Source organism: Poecilia reticulata, chromosome 3 (assembly GCF_904066995.2).
Source record: "Poecilia reticulata chromosome 3, P_reticulata-male-v2, whole genome shotgun sequence".
In the NCBI taxonomy this organism is placed as follows: domain Eukaryota; kingdom Metazoa; phylum Chordata; class Actinopteri; order Cyprinodontiformes; family Poeciliidae; genus Poecilia; species Poecilia reticulata.
The window spans coordinates 24,397,773-24,419,219 of NC_088832.1; the positions used below are offsets into that span (position 1 = coordinate 24,397,773).

The following is a 21,447-nucleotide window of genomic DNA, read 5'->3' on the forward strand; positions in this document are numbered from 1 at the left end:
TACAACTGCAGATGGTGAAAAAATGGTTATGTGTCGTTTTATACAATGTGGTTTTAACTCAATGTGTACATCTGAACTTTTTCAGGAATTTGTCAGTTTTCCTTATGGGTTAAGAAGGCGCCTAAATACTGTCACTGTCAAAGTGAACCAGCATTTGTAGACAGAATGAGGGCAAATGCATGCGTGTGAGAGAGTTTCAATTGACACATTTAACCCTGTGTTTTTTCATGACATTTTATTAAACTACCTAATAGCTTTGAGAGGGGGCACATTAAAAGATGAACTGGAAAAGGTACGGCAACGAAGAAAGAAATGGAGGCAATTAAGACTTGAAGAAATAAATAATTGTTCCGTTTAAGACGTTTTGTTCCAATTTAGCTGCCAAATGGAATAGGAAAGTGAGAGTGCTGTATTTCTTATTTCTGGTGGTTTCATCAATCTTTCTACTGATGTTTTGCTGAGTTTAAAAGAAGCCTGGGGGATCATAGAAAGTACCTTATGCAGGTTGTTGCGATGTGTTCCAGTGTTAATTATGTCAGCTGGAGTATAAAAGTCTTGAACATGTGCAACAGCGTGTGTGTGTCTGGCTTGGTTACAGTGTTTTTGGTAAAAAAGAGCAGCAATTTTGTTTCTCGACATTTGCTCACTACTGGTTGCTTTAGAAATGTTTGGCTAGGTTGCATTTACTTGACAAACTAATTCTCTATTTGACAACCATTTCTAAACTGTTTGAAAGTAAGAAAACACACATAAAAAAATCAGAAAAATGAAAGACACTGGGTATGACGTTTTCCTTTTGGGGCAGAGGAATATTTCTTTTAGTGTTCTGATTGATAAACAATTGATCTGATTGATCTACATTCAAGAACCATGTTTCTGCAGCAAAATAAATGAAAAACTGATAAGCAAAGAAATAAAAGGCTAGTTGAGAGGGACAATGTGAAGCTGAGGTTGACTCAATAATGAAAAGGTTGAAGATACCATGGAGTTAGAGCAGATGGGAGGTTATTTCAGGCCATAAAGGAAAATAAGATAGGACAGAGAAAGCGAAATAAAGAAAAAGGTCACATGTGAGTTGGAAGATCGTTGGTTTTTGATTTATAGTAGTTCCTGTCTGTTTGGGAGGATTTCGAGAGAGCTTTGATGCAACTGATGTACTAGACCACTTCAGTTATTGCTTATACAAGAAACAAGATTTTATTTATGCTGCACATTTCATAAATAAAAATCACAAAGTGCTTCAAAAAGAGAGCAGGAAATTAAAAGGTGTCAACACATTTTTTTTTTTTTTACCTAGATAATTAAATACATGACAATTATTAAAAAGTAACTTTTCGGAATTCAACTACTGTCTAAAGCTGTTCGGTTAAATTTTTATATGGTGATGCATGATGTGTGCAGACATAACATAGTTGATTTCCTTCCTCCCTCCTCATCCCATCACCACCTCCACCACTCCAATCGGTACCTCATATCTCCACAGAGACTGATGAAATGGCTGGACCAATGGTGACACCCCTCCACCTACCGCTGCCCATTTTTTACAACTCAATCATGCCACGTTACAGCCGACACATAGGCCGCTTATCCCGAGTGTCAAAATTGAAAGGGGAACAGCGAGGGAGAAAGACTGCAAGAAAAGACAGAGCAAGTAAAAGGAGATAGGGAGGCAAAAGAATAGGTGGAGACCCAAGAGCAATTTCTTCTTGAATAAAAAAGAAAATGGGAGGGGGTTGTAAAAAAACACACACTAATGGCAAGGCCCCTGGTTCTGGTAAAAAAAAAAAAAAAAAGGGCTCTGTTATAGGTTCCGGCTCTCAGTCGTTGATTCATTCATTTGTTCGTTCCTTGGTCTTTCGTCAAGTCAAGTGCTCGCCCTGTCTGTCTTTCTCTTTTGTGTCCACAAGTCTAGATAAGAGCTGCTAGTATGACTGCCTGGTAGCCATTTAGTTATTATGGAAGCGGAGAGAAAGAGTGAGTAAAAGAAGAGAAAAGAGGATGAAAAGACTAATTCTACTGACAGATAAATGGCTCATTCTGAATGGCCTTTCCTTTCTTTAATTCACTCCCTTATTCTCCTCTGTTTAAATATTTGCTGTTCTCCTCCTCTTCCCACCTGACTGCACTCCGGTCTTCACACACACACACACACACGCACACACACACACACACACACACATGAATGCATGCTTCACCATGACATGCAGCCTAATATGCATCTGGAGTTGCCTCTTTGAGAGCTATTAAAATGAGATCTTCTCGTCACTAATCCATATTATTGGACGGTAAGGCCTTTCATGCCCTTTGAATAATAACTTCTGATATTTCCACATAAGCACGATTCCCAGAGTGTGACGGCTTACTCTTCATGCTCCGTGCACAGGCAGTGAACAGGTGAGTGTGTGTGTATGGACTTCTCTCAGTTTGAATTAGCAGAAGGCTCACCTGTGCTTATGTATTTGTGTTAAAAGTACAGGCGTGTGATTCCTTATGGGACACGAGGAGACACGCTGCTGCTGCTGAAACCCCATTTTCCTTTCCTAATGACATATCAGATGTTTGCATAGGGCCATGTCAGTTTGAAAATGAACACAGAAACTTATATCTTAGAATAAAATAACCAATCAGAGGGATGTGTGTATTTGTATAATGTCAAAAGTCTCTTAGATGAGGCGATTCTGTGTGTCAAACATGACCAGCATGAACACACACACACACACAGACACACAAGAGCTCTGGTCTTGTTATCCGGGGGCCTGTCTTGCAGGCAGCCTCTCTAACGCTGAGTGATGTTTAAATTAGTTTACAATTTAGGCTCCTCGCTATCCGCAGACGGCTCTTAACTCAGTGTGTGTTTGTGATGTGTTTTTTTTGCCTGTGTGTTTGTGCGTGTGAGAGCGTAACAAATTGTTGCCAGTACGGCAGACATCTAATGACTTCAAATTAGCTGCCTGGCGCTCGCCTTGACACGTTGTTACCACTGTTAGGAGCCTTTGTGTGTGCGTAGCGCGAATGTGCATGTGTGTATGTGCAGCGCTGCGCAGCCATATCATGAAACATAAATTGGCTTCGCTCCCCTCTCTCTGCCTCTGTCTTTTTTTGCCTTTGTCTCTCAGTCTCTCTCCATCAATTTGATTAAAAAAATTACTGTACCATGGCGAGCGAAGGCTTGTGTACGCGCACACACTCAAAACACAGTCGTCTCTGGCACGCACGCGCGCCCGACAAGATGTGAAACAAGATGGCTGCTAACAGGTTAACAGGTCTATCCTTTTCTGTTCTTGTTCTGGGTGTGTGTGCGTGTGTGTGCAAGTGTGTGTGCATGTCAGGAACTGATAAAGAATGTTGAGGAGGTGTATTTCTTTCTGACAATCCCCTACACTGTGAGTGAACAGTAGATCATGCTCTGTGAGGACATCATTGTTCAGTGCTGTAAACAGTGAGGATTTCATAAGGTGCTCATATCACTCACACACGTACACGCAAACACACACACACTTGGAAGATGAAGAGTTCTATCTTTCTCTCGGAGCAGTGGATTGCCTTCCTCGTTCATCTAATCACACCATCTTCTCTCCTCCTCCAAGCAATCGTTGCGCTTCACTCCCTTTTTACAGAAAGATGCTCGCGCACGCACGCACGCACGCACACACACACACACACACACACACACACACACACACACACACACACACACACACACACACACACACACACACACACACACACACACACACACACACACACACACACACACACACACACACACAGACACTGCGCTCATCAGATAACCTGTGTAACTTGGCCTGCTTACTTTTAAGAACAGTAAAGAAAAGGTGCAAACCTCCAAGTGCATTATATAACACATGGATAAGTATGTGTTATGTGTATACAGTATCTCCCAAAGGTATTGAACTTTTATCCTGTTTTGTCACCTTCTAACCCAATAAAATACCAAATTCGATTTATTTTATTTAAGTCTAAGTAACAGATCAAAACAAAGTAGAGCATAACCGAAAAATGGATGGTTTTCAATGTATCTTACATTGAAAACTGTTTTGTAATTTTTTTTGTTCACTAACAAACCTGCAGTTGTCATACCGTGATTACGGTGAACTCTATTTACTATATAGGATTAAATGCAATTGAGTAACAGGAAAACAGGGGCTGAATATAAATGCATGTCATGTTTTCCACATTTCTATTTGTAAAAAAAAATAGAAAATTAAATATCAGATTTTTTTCCATTTCCCAACTGTAATTTATTTGTGTTGATCTTGCACACAATTCCACCAAATATACTTCGATGTTTGTGATTATAATGTGAAATGATGCGAGACGTTTTATAGGGCGCTAAACCTGCCGTGGCTTCAGATATGAAAGCAAGTCATAAACTCAGCAGGATGGAAGTAAAGAGTTAAAAAGAAACCAGAGGAGGACAGGAAACTGGGAGAAACATCGGAAAAGAGATAAGTATGGGAAATATGGTATATTATCCTAAAAAGAGAAAAACCCATTCTTAGTGTTATTCTTAGTTTATGGATCAATATGTATGTCTGCTTATTGTCCATATGGCAGAGCAGAGATCAATACACTTACTAGGGGCAATGTGTATTCCTTTCTCTCCCACTCAATTTATCTCGTTTTTTCCTTTTCACTGTTATTTTCGCATTATTGATATCATATACGTATCATTCATGGACCCTGTTATCCAACGCTACCAGCTTTATTGGTATAGATTTATGCAGCATGACTAAATAATATTTATGTCTCTAATCTGGTATTTTCCCCTGTGCTTTACAGCCCTGCTATGCCGTTCTGCTGAAGCAAAGCAGGGCTGTATTTTATTTTCCTTTCCTTTATTCTGTAATTATTTTTATCTGACAAAAGGTCAAAACCTTCTGCTAATCTGTTAATCTGATATGCTGCTCTTCTCTGCAGGATCGCTTACAAAACGGCCAAAGCAGTTTGGGCACTTTGCTGCTTTTTTGATACTTTCTTCCTCATTTTTTTTACCCAAGATCATATTTTTTGTTCTGCCATTATGGTAATTCCTTTCATCTTGTATTGCAGATCAAGAGAGATTAAGGGAGAAAAGGGGTTAGAGGTTGGCTTAAAAGGATTAGATTGAGTTCTTCTTTCCTCTGTAGGTAGAAATAGATGACATACACTGTAAAATATCTATCTATCTATCTATCTATCTATCTATCTATCTATCTATCTATCTATCTATCTATCTATCTATCTATCTATCTATCTATCTATCTATCTATCTATCTATCTATCTATCTATCTATCTATCTATCTATCTATCTATCTATCTATCTATCTGTTTGTCTGAAATATAACATTAAATCTTAGTCTCCTTCATCTCTAATCATCCATCTGTTCTACATACCATTTCATTTCAAACACATTTGGAACATTAAATGAATAAAGATGTTAACCTTAAAGACACACTTTTGGGGAAAGTGTCAGATTATGTCAAGGTTTGGAAGTATCCGGGTGACTGTGCACGTCTGCAGACGTTGCAGCCCCAAATCTAACAGCGTATTTGCATTTTTTTATCTGCGAGTATGGCTGTGATAAAAAAAATAAAAAAATTAATTGATTCAAATTGGGAATTAAATTGGAATCCCTACCTGGGATGTGTTTGGCCCAACCGATGTTGACCACCAGTTCTCTGTCCGCCAGGTCACACAGCGTGGTGAGGGCCTTGATGTCGCTGTCTGGTACTGTTGGGTCAGGCATGGCGTAAATCTTTTCTGGCTCGGCCACCAGCAGGTGAGAGACGATTTTGTTATCTGCAAGGCAGCCAAAGGCAACTGACATGACCACCAGACAAGGAGACAGACAGAGACAGAGAGATAGTGAAATTTTTGTCTTGGAAGGGTAAAAGCTGTTCCACACCATTCAGGTGCAAAAATGTGAAAGGTCAATGCACAGTCTCTAATGAAACACCTGCTGTGAGTAAATACAGCTGTGGTGAGTTAATACAGGTTTTTTTGTTTTCTTTTTTTCTGTAAAATTAACAACCTCAGATCATCAGTCTTAATAAACACAAAATACAGTTTTCAGAAGAGGATTTCATTTATTATGGGGGAAGAAAAGCGATCCATGGCCAAGTTTATCAGAACAACATCCTGGGAAGATTCTGTTTCAGGTCCAAGTCCTGAGTTTGAGAAGGCTGCTCCGAACTCTGATTCTGTTTCCTTCTTTTTTTTTTTTTGTAAAAATTCAGAGGTGACAGCAAAAACAAGAATCCCTGGGTTCAAGGTCATGAACTGAAGGACATTCTCTGTTAGGATTTACTGGTGGAGAGTGAAATTTATGGCTCCATCAACATCTGCAATTCTTCCAGGTTCTGAATCAGCAAGGAAGCCTAAGACCATCAGACTACCACTACCATGCCTGACAGTTTTAGGAGATTTTTTTATTTTGAAATTATGGTTTTACGCCAAATGCAACCACATGTACAGCTTCCAAATATTTCTTTATTTTTTTGTTCTTTTTGATATTTTAGCCTCCTTCCTGTTCTTTTTAAGCAGTTTCTTGTTTCTACACGCCAGGCAGCAATAAGGCGTTGGTGTGGTTAGTAAAATCCAAACAGAAACGTGGTTGCTCACAGTTAATTTGTGATTTAACAAAGGGGCCAGTTGTATTTTCACATAGGATTAGATTGGCTGGATAGTTTTTTTCCATTAATAAATGAAATAGTGACAAAAAACAGCTTTTTAAATGACTTAAGACAATTTTTTTCTGGCATTAGAGTGAGTTTGAAAATCTCAAACCTTTAAAAGTGACAAAAAACAACAACAACAACTTAAGTCTGTACACATAGTGATAAAGGACTTGGCATAAAACACAAGGTGTGGATAAAAAAAAAAGTCACAACTGGCTCATAGTGTGCCCTATTAAAAACAAAATAAAAAAAATATTATTTATGGAGTCAAACATAAAAATGCAAGTACCAAAAACTAAAACATTCATCGAAAGACTGCGAGTTTTAAAGATGATTATAACAAGCAATTTAAGTTACCATAAATGTTTGCGTTTTGCATCGTAGCCATACAGAGATTTACTTTACGGGTGCATATAGAGAGAAAGGATAACTCTGCAAGCTAAACAGCTCTGCAGGCCACAGTGACATGTGGTGATGAGACCTCTATGGCCCATTAGTAGCAGACTGATATCCTACTTCCAAATTAATCCACAGACTAATCAAGCATGGGGATGTTGGTGCACGACGGAGGAGCAAGAGCAGAGAAAAAGATTGAAAAAGATGGGGGGAGGAGATTAGGGATGAAAAAACAGGCAAAGACAGGTAGAAAAAGAGCCGCAGACTGATTGTAAAAGACGGACAGGAAGCATCTGGAGATGTGATAACTAGGCAGATATAAACAAGAGGGAGTGAAACAGAGTTGTGAGGATAAGCTGTGTATTGATTTAACACAGTCCACCACCCCCAAATCTTTTATATTCACACAAATGAAATGTATGTAGCCACACACGCCCGGTCCAACTCTGGGGTCATTTGAGCCTCACCACTCCGAGTCACACTGCAGTACCTGAGAGTAAATCTTATTTAATGTTTCCCTAATTAGAATCAATGGAAGCCCATTTCCAAACCCTGGGCTATTGTTCTGTTCTCAAACAATCAATTGGGACGGTGAGGCTAGGGATTGGGCTACAGACAGACAGGCTGTGTGAGTGTTCCTGTCTGCGAGGATGACAGAGGCGCAGGAGGATTTCGTGTGTGACAGAAATAAAAGTAGCTGTTTAACAGAAAATAGGAGGAATATTTGGACTTGTCCTCTATTACAAAGGACAACCTTTTGCTACATTAACAAGACTAAACATAAACTTTATGTTCAGTGCTAGTACACACTCATCCTCTTGGCATGCCAACATAAACACAGTGCACACAAAATCAGTTTATCCCCTCATTTCAATAATTAGTGTTGCAGAAGTCCCAATAAGCTGCCGTGCAGCCATTCAGCATATTGGCCTAGAGCAGAATATGCTTCAGCTTTAGGCAAAATGGGCTTTGGGGAGCAAGCTGCTAAACACCGCTCAATCTGCATAGCGTCTGTGTGTGTGTGTGTGCGTGTGTGTGTGCACGTGTACGTTGTGTGTACAAGCAGACGGTTAGCTAGAGAGCTAACTCTAGTTTGATGTGGTTGCCAGATTGGATTTAATCCGGATTAGGGTTACGGCTGTTCTCCTGCCCACCCTCCCTGTTCCTCCTTCTCTCTCTGTCTGAGAAACGCTCTCATTTAGGCTTAATCTCCCCACGTCTCTACCTGTCCCTCTCTCTCACTCTCGCTTGTTAGGTGTTCACTCGTTGTGCTTTGGTTTTTATTCTCTGAAAAAGCAGCCGATCCAACAAAAATTAAATTAATATACTATTGATAGGAAATGATCTTAAAAAGATAGCAGTAGAAAAACGTAGAGATAAACATTGTTCCAAACAGCTGGGTTTCTTTACAACCTGTGTTTCCAACTTTCTATTTGCAGGTTAAGACAGTTCAGCATTCAGACACAGATTGCACACAGTTGTTAGATCTGAAATGTGTGTGAAGGTTTATTTTCTTACATGGCTTCTTAGGAGGCAAAGCCAGCTGTGGGTTCAGGTACGGGCTGTTGTCTGCATCTATTCGGCGTTTGTATTTTTGTCTTCCCCCGCGAACCCTGTCCAGACGAACACCTGGAGGACATATCAAAGAAAGGAAACAAGTATTATTTTCGTGAAGGCAAAAGAGACACTGATGATAATAAACACATCATGGCCTTAAGCACATTCTAACTCAAAGAAAAAACATGCGAAAGCAGACATCTCCACTTAAGTATGTGTAGTTTTTTGCTCATTAATAAACTTATTTATTCACTCTTATGTGTTTTTCTAAACTTTTCTTTTTACTTTTAGGATCGACTGAAAGCTACAGAGACACTATTCCAGTTCCAGTCTTTTCCCACGTTGTTTCACTGGTTTTCTGGCTTCATGTTGCCCAATCTCTGCCTCCCGATTGCTGTCTCCCTCTCTGTCTCGTTAATTAATTGACACAAAGGAGTCCTAATTGAATTAGGCCTATCCCTCAAGGGATTGGATGTTACCGTGGTTACCACTTAAAGGTGGATAAAGAAGACAGAGGTGTTATGTGCTTTAGAGGAAGAGAGGGAAAGACTGAAGACGATAGCAGCAGAGAGGAGAGAAGAGCAAGCCTGAAACACTGAAAGTTTTGAAGGCACACAGAAATACTTCTGTACTTTTGTACAAGTGAAAATGAAAGCAAGTAACTTGGGAGAGAGATGAAATATTTATTCAGAATTGTTTTTATCCTGATGCCTTAAAAAATGTGCTTCATGCTAAACAAATGTGCAAGTGTTGATGGCACTTTAAAGATGGACATATTTGCAATTACAACCAAAACCATGCACATCAACTTTTAAATAAAGCAACTGAATTTTATGAAATGTATAATTTTTGCTCATATTTTACAACTGCAAGCTGTATGAACTTAAAAGCTTATTGGGTTTAAGTGTTACAGGTAAGGTGTATTTTTCTAATGAGTGACTGTAGCCTATAGACAGTAACACCAGATATCAAAATGTGTAAATTTAAAGTGTGAGGCGTTAGGTATTTCTGCTATCCTGGAAAGGGCTTACAGATGAAAGACATGGCCTCGTTTATCACCTGACCTAAACCCTGATAACAACTTGTGGACCTTTCTTAAACAGGACATTTAAAAGGGAAGGAGAACAGCCCAGCTCTCTGAACAGTGTCTGGGAAACACCTGCAGTTGGTGCCAGAAAAGTTTGATAATCAACAGTTTAAAAAACTGACAGATTCCAAAAAATGGTTTCTAAATTATGCTGAGAATAGTACTACTTCTAAGTACTACATTTATTATGACAAAAACCTTGTTTTACTAATCAACTGCAACACTAGGAAAGATTTTCTTTGACACATTGCACATTTAAATTATTTCACCGTTTTGTAACTCTACACAGGAAGAGAGACCAATGAGGATGTGAAAGCAAGAAAGATTTGCTCGCTCACAGAGATCTAAATCATTTGGAAAATATGCTGACCACATTCAAAACAACACAGAGACTTAACATGAAGATTTCAAAAATATCACGAAGGATAAACCAGACTTGCGAGTATTTATAGATGTGCTTTATATCTAGCATATTTAAACTGCACACAATCCTTACTGAATGGCGTAGGCACTCATTAACTCTACTGTGTGTCTGTGCGTGTGTGTTCATGTATGCAACTGCTTGAGGCGGAGATAGGGGGACAGAAGGACTGACAGTCCAGGTACAGCAGGGGGCCCAGTGTCAGCAAACGGTCAAGAGACTCTTAACACTAGGAGGTACAAACCTACTCAAAAACCTATTCTGTGCTTTTTCCTCTCACATACACACTGAAACTGCATCTACATTTCTCTAACCCACACTGCCGTGTTGTGTTTGTAAGTCCTGACAAGAAGCACGCTCACTGGTGGTCCTGAGAAGGGAGAGGCAAATGGAAAAGCAGGCGTAGAAATGGTAAGGGACAATAAAATGAAGTGCAATTTAAATTTTCTGGTGCAAGCGATCATTCACTGAAGAAAAATGCTCAGTTTAAAATCAGCACAAAAAACGGCAGGGACCTCTAAAACAACAATCGTGACACCACCAGCGTGGCCACAAAATTAAAAGGCAGCATGACATCAAAACAGAAATAGAATTAAAAAAAAAAAAACAGAAAGAAAGCAGCTGCTGTAATGTTACCTATGTGAGCAGAGAAGCCACATAAATACCAGTGTCTACAAATAAATACTCACCTTATTCAGTACTGTACACAGATTATATACTGTATTTAGTCTATGTACTAAATACCTAATCATTAAAGAGGATTATATGTTGAAATAATATATCCAGACAATTCAATCCAGAATATTATTCCAAATTCTAGTTTTTCTGAAAATGTTCATTTAAATGGATGGTTGATCATTTAATGTTCCTGTATATAACTAACTTAGATAGAAAACTTGCATGAGCTCCTCTCATGGTAAACAAATGTATGTCTTTTCAATCAGCAATGTCTAAACAAATAATAAAGTTTTATGTTTTGCAAAGTACTTTGTGGAATTTCATATCATTTGTCGTTAATCAAGGTATTTTTGTTGTGGTATTAAATTTTTTAAGGTTTCTAGAAGATTCTCCATTTGCCCTAGGCTGTAAAAGTGTGGGTGTCATAAACCAGATAAGGAGCTTTTCACTTCAACTCTCTAGTAAAGAGTTGAGTCTTCCAGCACAATATACTCGCATGATTTTTGAACGCTTTCTTTTACATTCCAACTTTCAATTCTCTCTCCTCCTCGTGCAACTAAAAGACCCTGAATTCACTTCATAAAGTGTCCCTTCTAACTACCTCATCTATTTTCCACCACATTAACTCTCTCTCAGAACTGATTAATGGTCAAATCTAAATGAATCAAATTAAAAATTGAAAATTATATTTCCAAAGCTCACAAAAAAAAAGAGACAGGAGGAAGCTCGTAGGAGAGTGAGAGTGTGTTAACTCCTCTTAACAAATGAGCCTTCAAACCATAAAGAATGGGCGAGAGAGGGGGAATGAAGGGAGGAGATGAGAGGGGAAAAAAGACGAGAGAGAAGAGGGCCGTGGGGGAGTAAATGTGGAAATTAGAAATAATGAAACATAACACGGAAAGAGAAGAAAGACTGAACACAAAACAGAATGTAATGACTAAAAATAAATAAAAAAGAGCTCTTGTACGACATGAAATATGCGGGAAGAAAAAAATCTGAAGAATACAGCAGACTTTGCCTAAGAACATGAACTTTTCATGATACAACCTGAATCTTCTGTGTTTCATTTGGAACTTTATGCGTCAGACCAACCCAATGGGGTACAAAAGTATGAAGTGAAGTAAAAGATACACGGTTTAATTTTTTTAAACATAAATTTCTGAAAAGTGTGGCGTGCATGTATGTATTCAACCCCCCCCAAGTGAAATCCAGTATAACAACTTCCCTTCACAATTCACCTTATTAGTAAATACAGTCAACTTGTGTGTAATTGACTAGAGAAGCATTAGTTGAAGTAGAAAATGATTGAAAATTTGTTTTCGTAATTGGCTCCCTTTGCGGTTTGCCACAAGTTATGTGGAGGACAAAAAAAAGAATGTGCTCTACTTACATGAGATCAATCTGGCTCACATGCATAAAGCTGTGTGACAAAATAAATAATGATGCGCATAACCCTAAACACACCATAACCATTGGTATGACATGATATGTTCAGAATCTATGCAGGAATATTTGACTGGTGAGTTAACACTGGTGAGTGGATTAAATATAAATGAACACCAAGCTCACTGTAATATGTAAAGTTATGCTATGATGTACCAAACAAGAAAGATTCTAAGGGGTGTGATTATTTTTGCATGGCACTGTCGATGGAGACAAACCAGAGTGATGTCTAAAAGACAATACATCCAACTAGCAGCAGCCCTTAACTTGCTCTCTCTCTCACACACAGAAACAATATCCCAACATATCTGTTTTCCTGTCACTGGTATGTTTTCTAACTTTTTTGCTCTCTTGCCAATATTGTGTTACTTTAGTTATTTTTCATACTTTCAGTTATGCACGCACATCCACCAAAGTGTGCTCACAAACACTGCGACAGTGATGAAGGTGAATGATTTCTATCATGGGAATATCGCTGTCTGTCAATAGCCCGATTTCCACTGATCACATCAGGATAGATTTTTTTCCTTTTTCTTTTTTACACAGTGCTGGCGTCACTCTGTGTCAGCACATGTGTGTGTGCGTGATTGCGTGTGTGTTTGTGAACAGATGAAGGATTGCGAGCGAAATGCCTTTGACACCTGAATGCACATGCAGGAGAAAGACAGAGGGGAGAGGAAAAGACAGAAGAGGATGGAAGGAAAAACAGAACACAGATTGATTTCAGATGGTCAATGAAAATGGTGAGAGAATTGGGGGATAAATAAGAGAGTCGTGGGAAGGAGCAAAGGGGAGGGGGAGTAGGTAGACAAGTAAAATGAATGAATTTTTGTAGATCACAGCCAGAAGGAGTTAACTGTAGATAGACGGTTAAAAAAAAGAAGCAAATTGTGGGAGACGAAGGAAAAGAGAGAAATGAGGGACCACATATTCCTTCGGTGTATTAACTGTGTTGAAGTCACCTTAAACTAGTTTTAGACTTAGATGCTGTTTATATGTGTGTTACGCTGCAGTGTGGATGTAATAACATTACAGTTTTTCCTGTGCGGCTTTATGGACTGATGGGTGAGTGCAGTGGGCAAGACAAGAGTCCCATTTAACTCTAGTGTGTGTATCTGTTACAGGTATTACTTGTGTCTGAGGACATAAATCTGCTGACACGTTAACATCGCAGGGACTCATCCTTTTTGCTGCAAAGCGTAAGCCTTTTCAGCAAAAAAACAAAAACCTGAGCATAACACTTAAAATGTAACGGTTAAATAATGAGTAATCGTATAAGTATGTATTGCATGACTAAATACAGGTTGACTCCAGAGAAAGACACACACACAATGAAAACCGAACATATTTTATGTGCGGCAAAAATGTTTAGAATACACTGGTGATGTCAGACATTTGTCCGATGTCAGAGATGAAATAAAGGCGGTATGAGTGAAGTTGAGAGGCGAATGTGTGGTGTCATGCAGTGATGTTTGTTTAGACCAGAACAGATCTGAACAGCCGTGCCTAAGGCAGTGGGCAGGTGGCTGTCACTGGAGTGTGAATTTGTAGCTGCGTGTGAGTGAGATCGAGCGAAGTACCAGAAGAAGTGTGGTCTTCTTTGCGCACATAACACGATGAAACTACAATCTGAATATTCCACTGCACATTTAAAGCATCATAAACATGCCTAAATAGAACTAATAATTTATAAACTGTTAAAGTATCAAAAAACACGTTTTCATATGTGTCTAAATTGTAAAAAAAATAAAAATAAATAAATAAAATAAAATAAAAAGAAGAAAAAACATGCTGCAATTTGTGAAACGTGTATTGTTTAGGATGCATCACAGGTTAATGTAAAGCATGTGTACTGGGAGGAAGGCTGTAAAATTCACAAGGCCCTACTGTCTCAGAATAGTTTGATGATAAAATTTTTTTTTCTTTTTTCACAGTATGTGAATGCTCAAATTGTCAAATCATTTTTAGCTAAATCAATTAGGAAGTAGGTTGCAATAACGACAATTATTTGGCATGAGGTAAGTAAATTTTCACCAGTGCAGACAGAGAGTCTGCATAGTGTAGCTTATGCATTGTTGCCATTTGGTCATAGCTGCCACATTTGAAACCCACACACACACACACACACACACACACACACACACACACACACACACACACACACACACACACACACACACACACACACACACACATATATATAAAAAAGTACGTATATATACCTAAGCATAAGTACTTATATATACCTAAGCTACAATATCACATGTGTTAGAAGGTACTGATTAAAAGGCAAGGCAAAATACAAAGAGTCGTGATTGGACTAAAAGACATCTAGAAGCAGCCCACCTTTATAGTTGCATGTCTAATTATTATGTGAGTGTGTTTCTGGTTGCAGCTTTGCCTGCTAAAATTTCTCTTTTCTTCTCTCTTCGCAAAGAAAGCATTCGTGAAAGAGAGCGGACCACTTAGGCCGATCTCTCGTCACTCCGCTTCCATTATCGCTTCTTTCTAGCAGGGATGCAACCAGATGTCAGAAGCACAATCACACACAGTCATGCAGGACAGACACTACAGGGCCAGATTTAGATACAAGGCTCCCATGGGGGGAACTCCAGACGCCACCAGTTGTCTAGCTCTCCCGTCTTTTGTTTTTCCTCAACTCTCGCCTCCTTCAATCTCACCATCATTCATCCCTTTTGTCATTCTCCTTTTAGGTCCCCTTGTTATTTATTTATTATCACATCTCTATGCTATTTTTTTCTGGATCATTACTTATGTACCAAAGTAAGTGAGAAAGACAAACTAAACACAAACTAGTCAATTTAGTTGACATGCTCTTCTTCAACCATTCAAGTCAAGCAATCGTCTACATGTGTGCAGGGGCAACGAGGGTGGATGCCAGCAATCCAGACAGCTGAGCTTTCATTCGAGTTAAGATCCACACACACTACCAGCTGTACACACACACACACACACGCACACACACAAGTAGCAACACTCACACAGACTGGGGCCTTCCACCTGATCTCACTCATTAGGTCTCAGAGGCTATGGGGAGCAGGGCCAAAGCTGGCACTAGGTGTTAATTTGTGTGTGCATACGTGCGTGTGTGCGGCACGGCGCCAAGGTTTATATCTGCAGTCTGAGGACTTGTCCCTCTAGAAGCACAACCATCCCAATCCAGCTGGCCATTTATGACTTTATAAAGATGCAGGCATTGGATTCAACGCATTCTGCCTGCTCATTCAGGATTCATCTTCAAAGTCGCTGCTGAATCTGAGCAAATTTGTCAGTCCGAGAATATGTACGGTATATGTGTCTGTTGAATACTGCTGGCTCCCTTGCTGCGTGACTCTGCCAATTCCTTTCATATTTACATGTTTAATGTGTGCTTTCTAATGATAATAATTCTACAAATCACAGCTGATGTTAGACATGTAATGTCTGTAATGTGTGTAATATTTGCAGTTAGGATTAATTGACATCTCCAATCTTGCTCCAATAGTTTTTACCTGTGGTCTAGCTGCTCTATCATCCCCCTTACCATTTCTCAGTAGATTTGAGCCCCACCCCAATGACCTTTTGGTCTTCAGCTGACGCATCATTACGGCCCCATTAAAAATGGACAGCCAGCCATTGCCAGAGGGGTCGTTCTCATAATAAGAACGTCTTTTAATTGTCTTGCTCTGGAAATTTGCTGCTACATATTTGTGGGTGGATTCCTAAGGTTTGTTCCAGAATGACTGATTTCCAGTTTGTTCAATTACCGTTTTGCTCTCCTCTTCTTCCTCACAGTAGATAATGTGTAAATGCAGTGTCAGCTCATTCATAGACCAGGTAGTGTGTTTTTAGAGAACATGTAAAAACAGATATGTGCTCTGAGTTGGTTTCCTGACCCCCTGGCCTCTTGCTCTTCAGGTTCCCATTTACACACAAACACACACTCACATACTGTTCCTTACTGCCTCACTTGCTCTTCATCTCACCCTCTCTGTCTCCCAGGGCGACAAAGCTAATTTGAGGCAGATCTTGCCCTAAGGGGTAAACTGCAGCATCTACACACACACATGCCTCCATGCCCCCCCACCCCCCTACTCCACCCTGACCACTTTATCTTCACCTTTCTGCCGTGAGCTACCCCCTGACAACCACAGTTAGCACTGACGCTAACTGATCTAGCCACTTACCATCATCATCTATGCAATTTTGCAGCAACACTGTCAACACCAAGAAGAGAAGAATGAAACACGCAAAGTAATGTTCACACACACACACACACACACACACACACACACACACACACAAGTCTGCTGAGGACTTTTTGTTCAATATAATACAATTTCTGGCCATGTGAAATAAGAGTGATGTGACATGTAGTTTATGACACAGGCAACTTTTAAGCATAAATAGGAGGTGCTATACATGCATTATAAAAAGTAATGAAAATAAAATTCATGATGTCAACATGGGGAGCCAAGCATGAAATGAAATGATTCTGGATTCTTGGTGAAATTTAGCAGCGATTAAAGTGGGCGTTTTCAGAAAAGATTCAAATTAGATACATATGTCAACTAGCCATAATATGATCAACTTCTTACATTCGGATGCAAAAGGGGCTTCCTACAGATGAATTAATTTAACGTCAATATAAATATGGAACATTTAGAAGTTAACACTGTAGTGATTACAAACATCATTGATTTGTCATTTGAAAATATCAACTAAGAAAAAAAACAAACAATTTTCAGCTTTTTGAAAATGTCTCAAATTTCCACTTAGAATTATATTAGAACTCAGACCTCCTTTTATAAATGGTAGCATACTGGGAAGTGATGAATCTGTAGAGGTTTAAGGTAATAGCTGAGCATGGATCAATAACAAAGGTTTTCCCAAAAGAACATTGTCATTGTCACAAAATAAGTAACGGCCATAGCTGAATGGTAAATACGCTAATGGTTAAAAATGCTTAATGCTGCTATACATTAAATCTATTGATATTTCACAAAGGTCTAAGAAGAATTAAAATTACCAATGAGAAAATGGATATATCAATTCTCCAAATGAGCCTTATTCATATGAAGAGTGGGACCCCTTGTATTAAATTCACACTCTGCACAACAAATGGGGTGGCTGTGGTCTGTCATGTTGATGTATAGATATGCAGCCTCATGTGAATGTGCATGATATATGTGTGTAGAGCAGGGAGGCAGTTGTAACAAAAGGCAGCTATTTGTTTGCCTGCTCTCGACAGAAACACACAAACACATGTCCCTCAGTTGCATTCCCTCTTTTTCCAGTGGAACGCGTCATCCATCATTTTATTTTTTTTGAAATTTGTAAGATTTAGGAGTTCATTTCTGTTTTGCTTTTTTCTTTTCTTTTCTGTGGGTCCCCTGTAATAGAAGCACAATTTGACATAATTTTCTGAGGTTTTAGAGTAATCTGTGCTAAGCTATTGTAGCTTTGGTCCAACTAAAACAAGATTTCATTAACAAATAGCCTTCTTTTAGAGTAACTCGTTTCAAACTGGTTTTAAGGTAGCAGTGACTCAACATCCGCTTTGAAATATTGACTTCCACTATTAAATGATGAACTTAGAAAAAAAATTAGACAAAGCTTTCTGGTTGTGATGAAAATCTCTAAACTCAGTGTTGCCTCAATGAAGGTGAGTTCATTCAAGTGTGGCCACAAATGTCACGCCAAATTACTTTGCAATATAGACTCCATTTACAGAAAAATGTACAATTAAAATGAACAAATACATTTCATATGGATTGATTAAAATTCAATTACATGCATTTCTCCTTTTATCCTAAAGTAGAATTCAGTTCACAATTGATAAAAAGGGATTTGTCCAAGGAAACCCAGATGTGCTATCTAAATCATTATTACTTTATTGTTAAAATTACCCATGTAAGTAAACATAAAAATATTCAAAGGCTTCCAGAAAACAAAAACAAACAAAAAACAAAACATTGAAATGATCCAGGAAGCCCTTCATGAAGTAAAATTTGTCAGCTTTTATGTAAAGGCTAAAATGATATGTAATTAAGTAAATTTTAAGTCCTTACTTCAAAAATGACTTCTGATTCCTGAATATCTCACAATTAAAAAAAAAAGTTCCCCCAAACTCTTAAATAAAAAAGGTGACTTTACAAACACCATAGCAAAGAGCTGCGTCGTCTTTACGCCAAGTGAAAGGAAGCAGATTGGATGTGTTAACTAGTAGACTGTTGGAGTTGCCAATATTACATTCAACTACATGTGTGTGTCTGTTAACAGCCACATACACAAGATAAAACTCTAGAGATGAGACATAGGTTGTGCTATGTCAGATCAACTGGGAGAACAAATGCTACGGCAGCAGCTTGTTAGAGAAAAGTGTGTGTGTGTCTCTGCAGAAAGAAGATAGACAGCAAACTTAGTTGCTTGCAATTATTGCAATTTCAAGAAAAATGTAATTGTATTTTTTGTTTCAATTAAAAAAAATACCACAGGTACTCTGTAGATGCATGTATAGGAAGACATGGTATTCATATTTTACAGGATCAGAAAAAGCTAAATAACTCTGAGTGGTAAAAGACATGGGGAGAGACGGAGGGTGGGACGGCTGGAGGGAGGGCTGGCACGGTGTCGGCACCGGCATGCTCCCTGACCACTGGAAGGAAGGGGGCGCGGGCCAGGTCTCCCATCAATTACAACCTTGACCCTTCTCTCCTCTCCTTTCTTGCCGTACCTCACACACTTTCTGCCTCATTCAACCATCCTCCCCCTGCCTCTCATCCTCCCTTGGTCCCCCTCCTCTGCTCCTATAAATCAATCTCTTACCCTCCCTCCCTCCGTCCCTCCATCTCATCCCCAAGGCTTCTCCCACCTTCACCATCCCTCTCTCCCTCTTTTTCTCTATATACCTTCCTCGTCATCCCTCCCCACTCCTCTCTGCCTGTTTTCATCGCTGGAAGTGCAGTGGGAGTAGAAAGGTCAAAGGTGGGCATACAGGAGAGAACGAAAGAGGCAAAAGGCAACAAGGGAATGTAAAAATGAGAGAGTGAGTGTATTTAATCAAAGTGGTGTTGGAGCAGATAAAATCTTTTGTTTTTTGGCTTTATCTGTCTCTGGGCAGCTACTGAAAGTGTTGGTTGTTGTTTTAGCTCTTCGTCTTCTACATGTAAATTAGAAATACATGCCTCTTGTGCACTTTTGTCCAAAGGTTCACATTTAGACAGCTAAATCTTCATCCTTCAAGAGCTGAGATGTTCTCTAAACATAGGCGCAGGCGTTACCTGATGTTGCATTGGGTAATGTGTGGGAACACAAAGGTATAAAAGTGAACAAAAAAGTTGCTCAACATACAAATATTTGGAAAAACAAACAGCAAATCCAGAGGATATTTCTAACTATTTTATGTGTTTTACATGCAGGATTGTTTGATAACAACGACACCACTGATCTCTTTATTTTATTAGGCTTTTACTTTTACCTATATATATCTTATTGCTAAATAATTCAGTGTTGACCATATTCCCAGTATATCTGCAGTCAGCATTTAGGCATGAATATTCGATCCCCTTTTTTGGCAGCATTGGTAAAGTTCATGTAAGTTGGTTGGGTTCCTGGCACAGACACAGTGTTATTCATAGACCATATATTTTCAATAGGATTGAGGTCAGGGCCATTCCAGAAGCATAATGCTGCTTTTAAATCCTGTTTTATCTATTCTGAAAGCAGTTTGGGAAGACTGCCTGTTGCAAATTCTAGCTGTGCCCAAAATGTCAGTCATAGGATGTCACCCCTTAGATGAAAATGGTTAGAATGTTTAAAAACCTTTCTGCACACCATTCCTGTCTACTAGAGAAATATTTTATGGTAAGACAAGCCAAAGGTTGGGCTATTTGTGCTTATGTATCTTTGGAAGAGTCAAGATTTTAAATCTAGAATCAATGTATGAACTGTCAAGTATAGGTGAGTTAGCATCATGCTATGGGTCTGATTTACTACTAGTGCTGTTGGTATGTTGCATAAACAGAAACAATTACAAAAGGGGAGGACAACCTCCGTATTTACTTTCAACTACTAGAACATTGAAACTCGGATGCATTTGGATGTTCTAACTTTGACATTCATCCCAATCCTAGGTCTACATAAAACCTGGATTGGGAATGGAAAAGCAGGCCAACACACTTTTCGGAAATCAAAAACCCAAAAGGAAAACCAATGAATTTAACGTAACTCCACCAATTTGACCAAAAAGAGTTTTCAAATATTCAGCAATGATTGTGTCCAAAATGTGTTGACGGCTACACAAAGTGTATGGCTGAAGTATAACTTTCTATGAAACATTGAACCAATTATTTTTAGGGTAAGTACATGTTTGAATTGGGGTGCTTAATTTTTTACTTTATGCAGATGAGATAAAATCAGCAATAAAACCAAATGTGTGCACCTATTGCCTTCTTAAATTTGGCCTCAGTTTTTCTAGACACATTTAAAAATGCCAGAAGTAAACGAGTTAACAAAAAATTGTAAGAAGAGACCTTTTCCCTTACCCTCCCTCAGCATGCCCACAGTCAGACACTTCATAAAGCGGCAGGCCTGGCATGACTTGCGTCTTCTCTTGGTGATCTCACACTCGTTGGTAGCGGGACAGCTGTACTCAATGTTGCCTGTGGCATGCAGACAAGTTGGAGAAAAACAGAAGGAGAAGTTTAATAGCAGATAAAATACATCAACAGGCAGACAGAAAGGCAGAGACACCAGAAACCCTCAGCAAGTGTTTGAAGAAAACCAGAAAGCTTAAAGTTGAAGTTCATCAAATGTGTGAATGAAAATATGAATTTGTGAAATTGAATGAATTAATGGGGATGGGATCTGTGAATGTTCGCTTGTAAGTACATTAGAAAATCATTTGAAGGTTAATTCAGATTAAGAACTGACTCAATTGTTTTTCCTTACAGAAAAATGATACATTCAAATATTTAGTTAAAGCACTGATGATGTCTTACAGGAAGAATTTCTACTGTTCAAAATTAGGAAAGTTTTGTCTGACTAATCAAGACGAGTTCCACTTTTTGAACTGAACTGCTAAATAAATACAATTCCCACAATATTCTAATCTAATAAGCTGCACTTGTATACTCTGTCATCCCTTAAATCACAGCTTAATTTGGTAATAACATCTACAGC

The 21,447-nt window shown here is 38.9% G+C and overlaps 1 protein-coding gene across 7 annotated transcripts in view; it reads right to left on the reverse strand.

Moving 5' to 3' along the window:
- esrrga (estrogen-related receptor gamma a) overlaps window positions 1–21,447 on the reverse strand; it is a 145,088-nt gene that overhangs the window by 23,868 nt on the left and 99,773 nt on the right. For 4 of the 7 annotated variants that reach the window (XM_081605312.1, XM_008405749.3, XM_081605308.1 and 1 more), the window contains 3 exons: window positions 20,799–20,927; window positions 8,597–8,707; window positions 5,643–5,825 (listed from right to left, as the gene is read on the reverse strand). In XM_081605312.1, the coding sequence (XP_081461438.1) occupies window positions 5,643–5,825; window positions 8,597–8,707; window positions 20,799–20,927 (423 nt within the window). The remainder of the gene's footprint in view (window positions 1–5,642; window positions 5,826–8,596; window positions 8,708–20,798; window positions 20,928–21,447) is intronic. The other 3 variants (XM_081605310.1, XM_081605311.1, XM_081605309.1) reach the window with 3 other exon arrangements.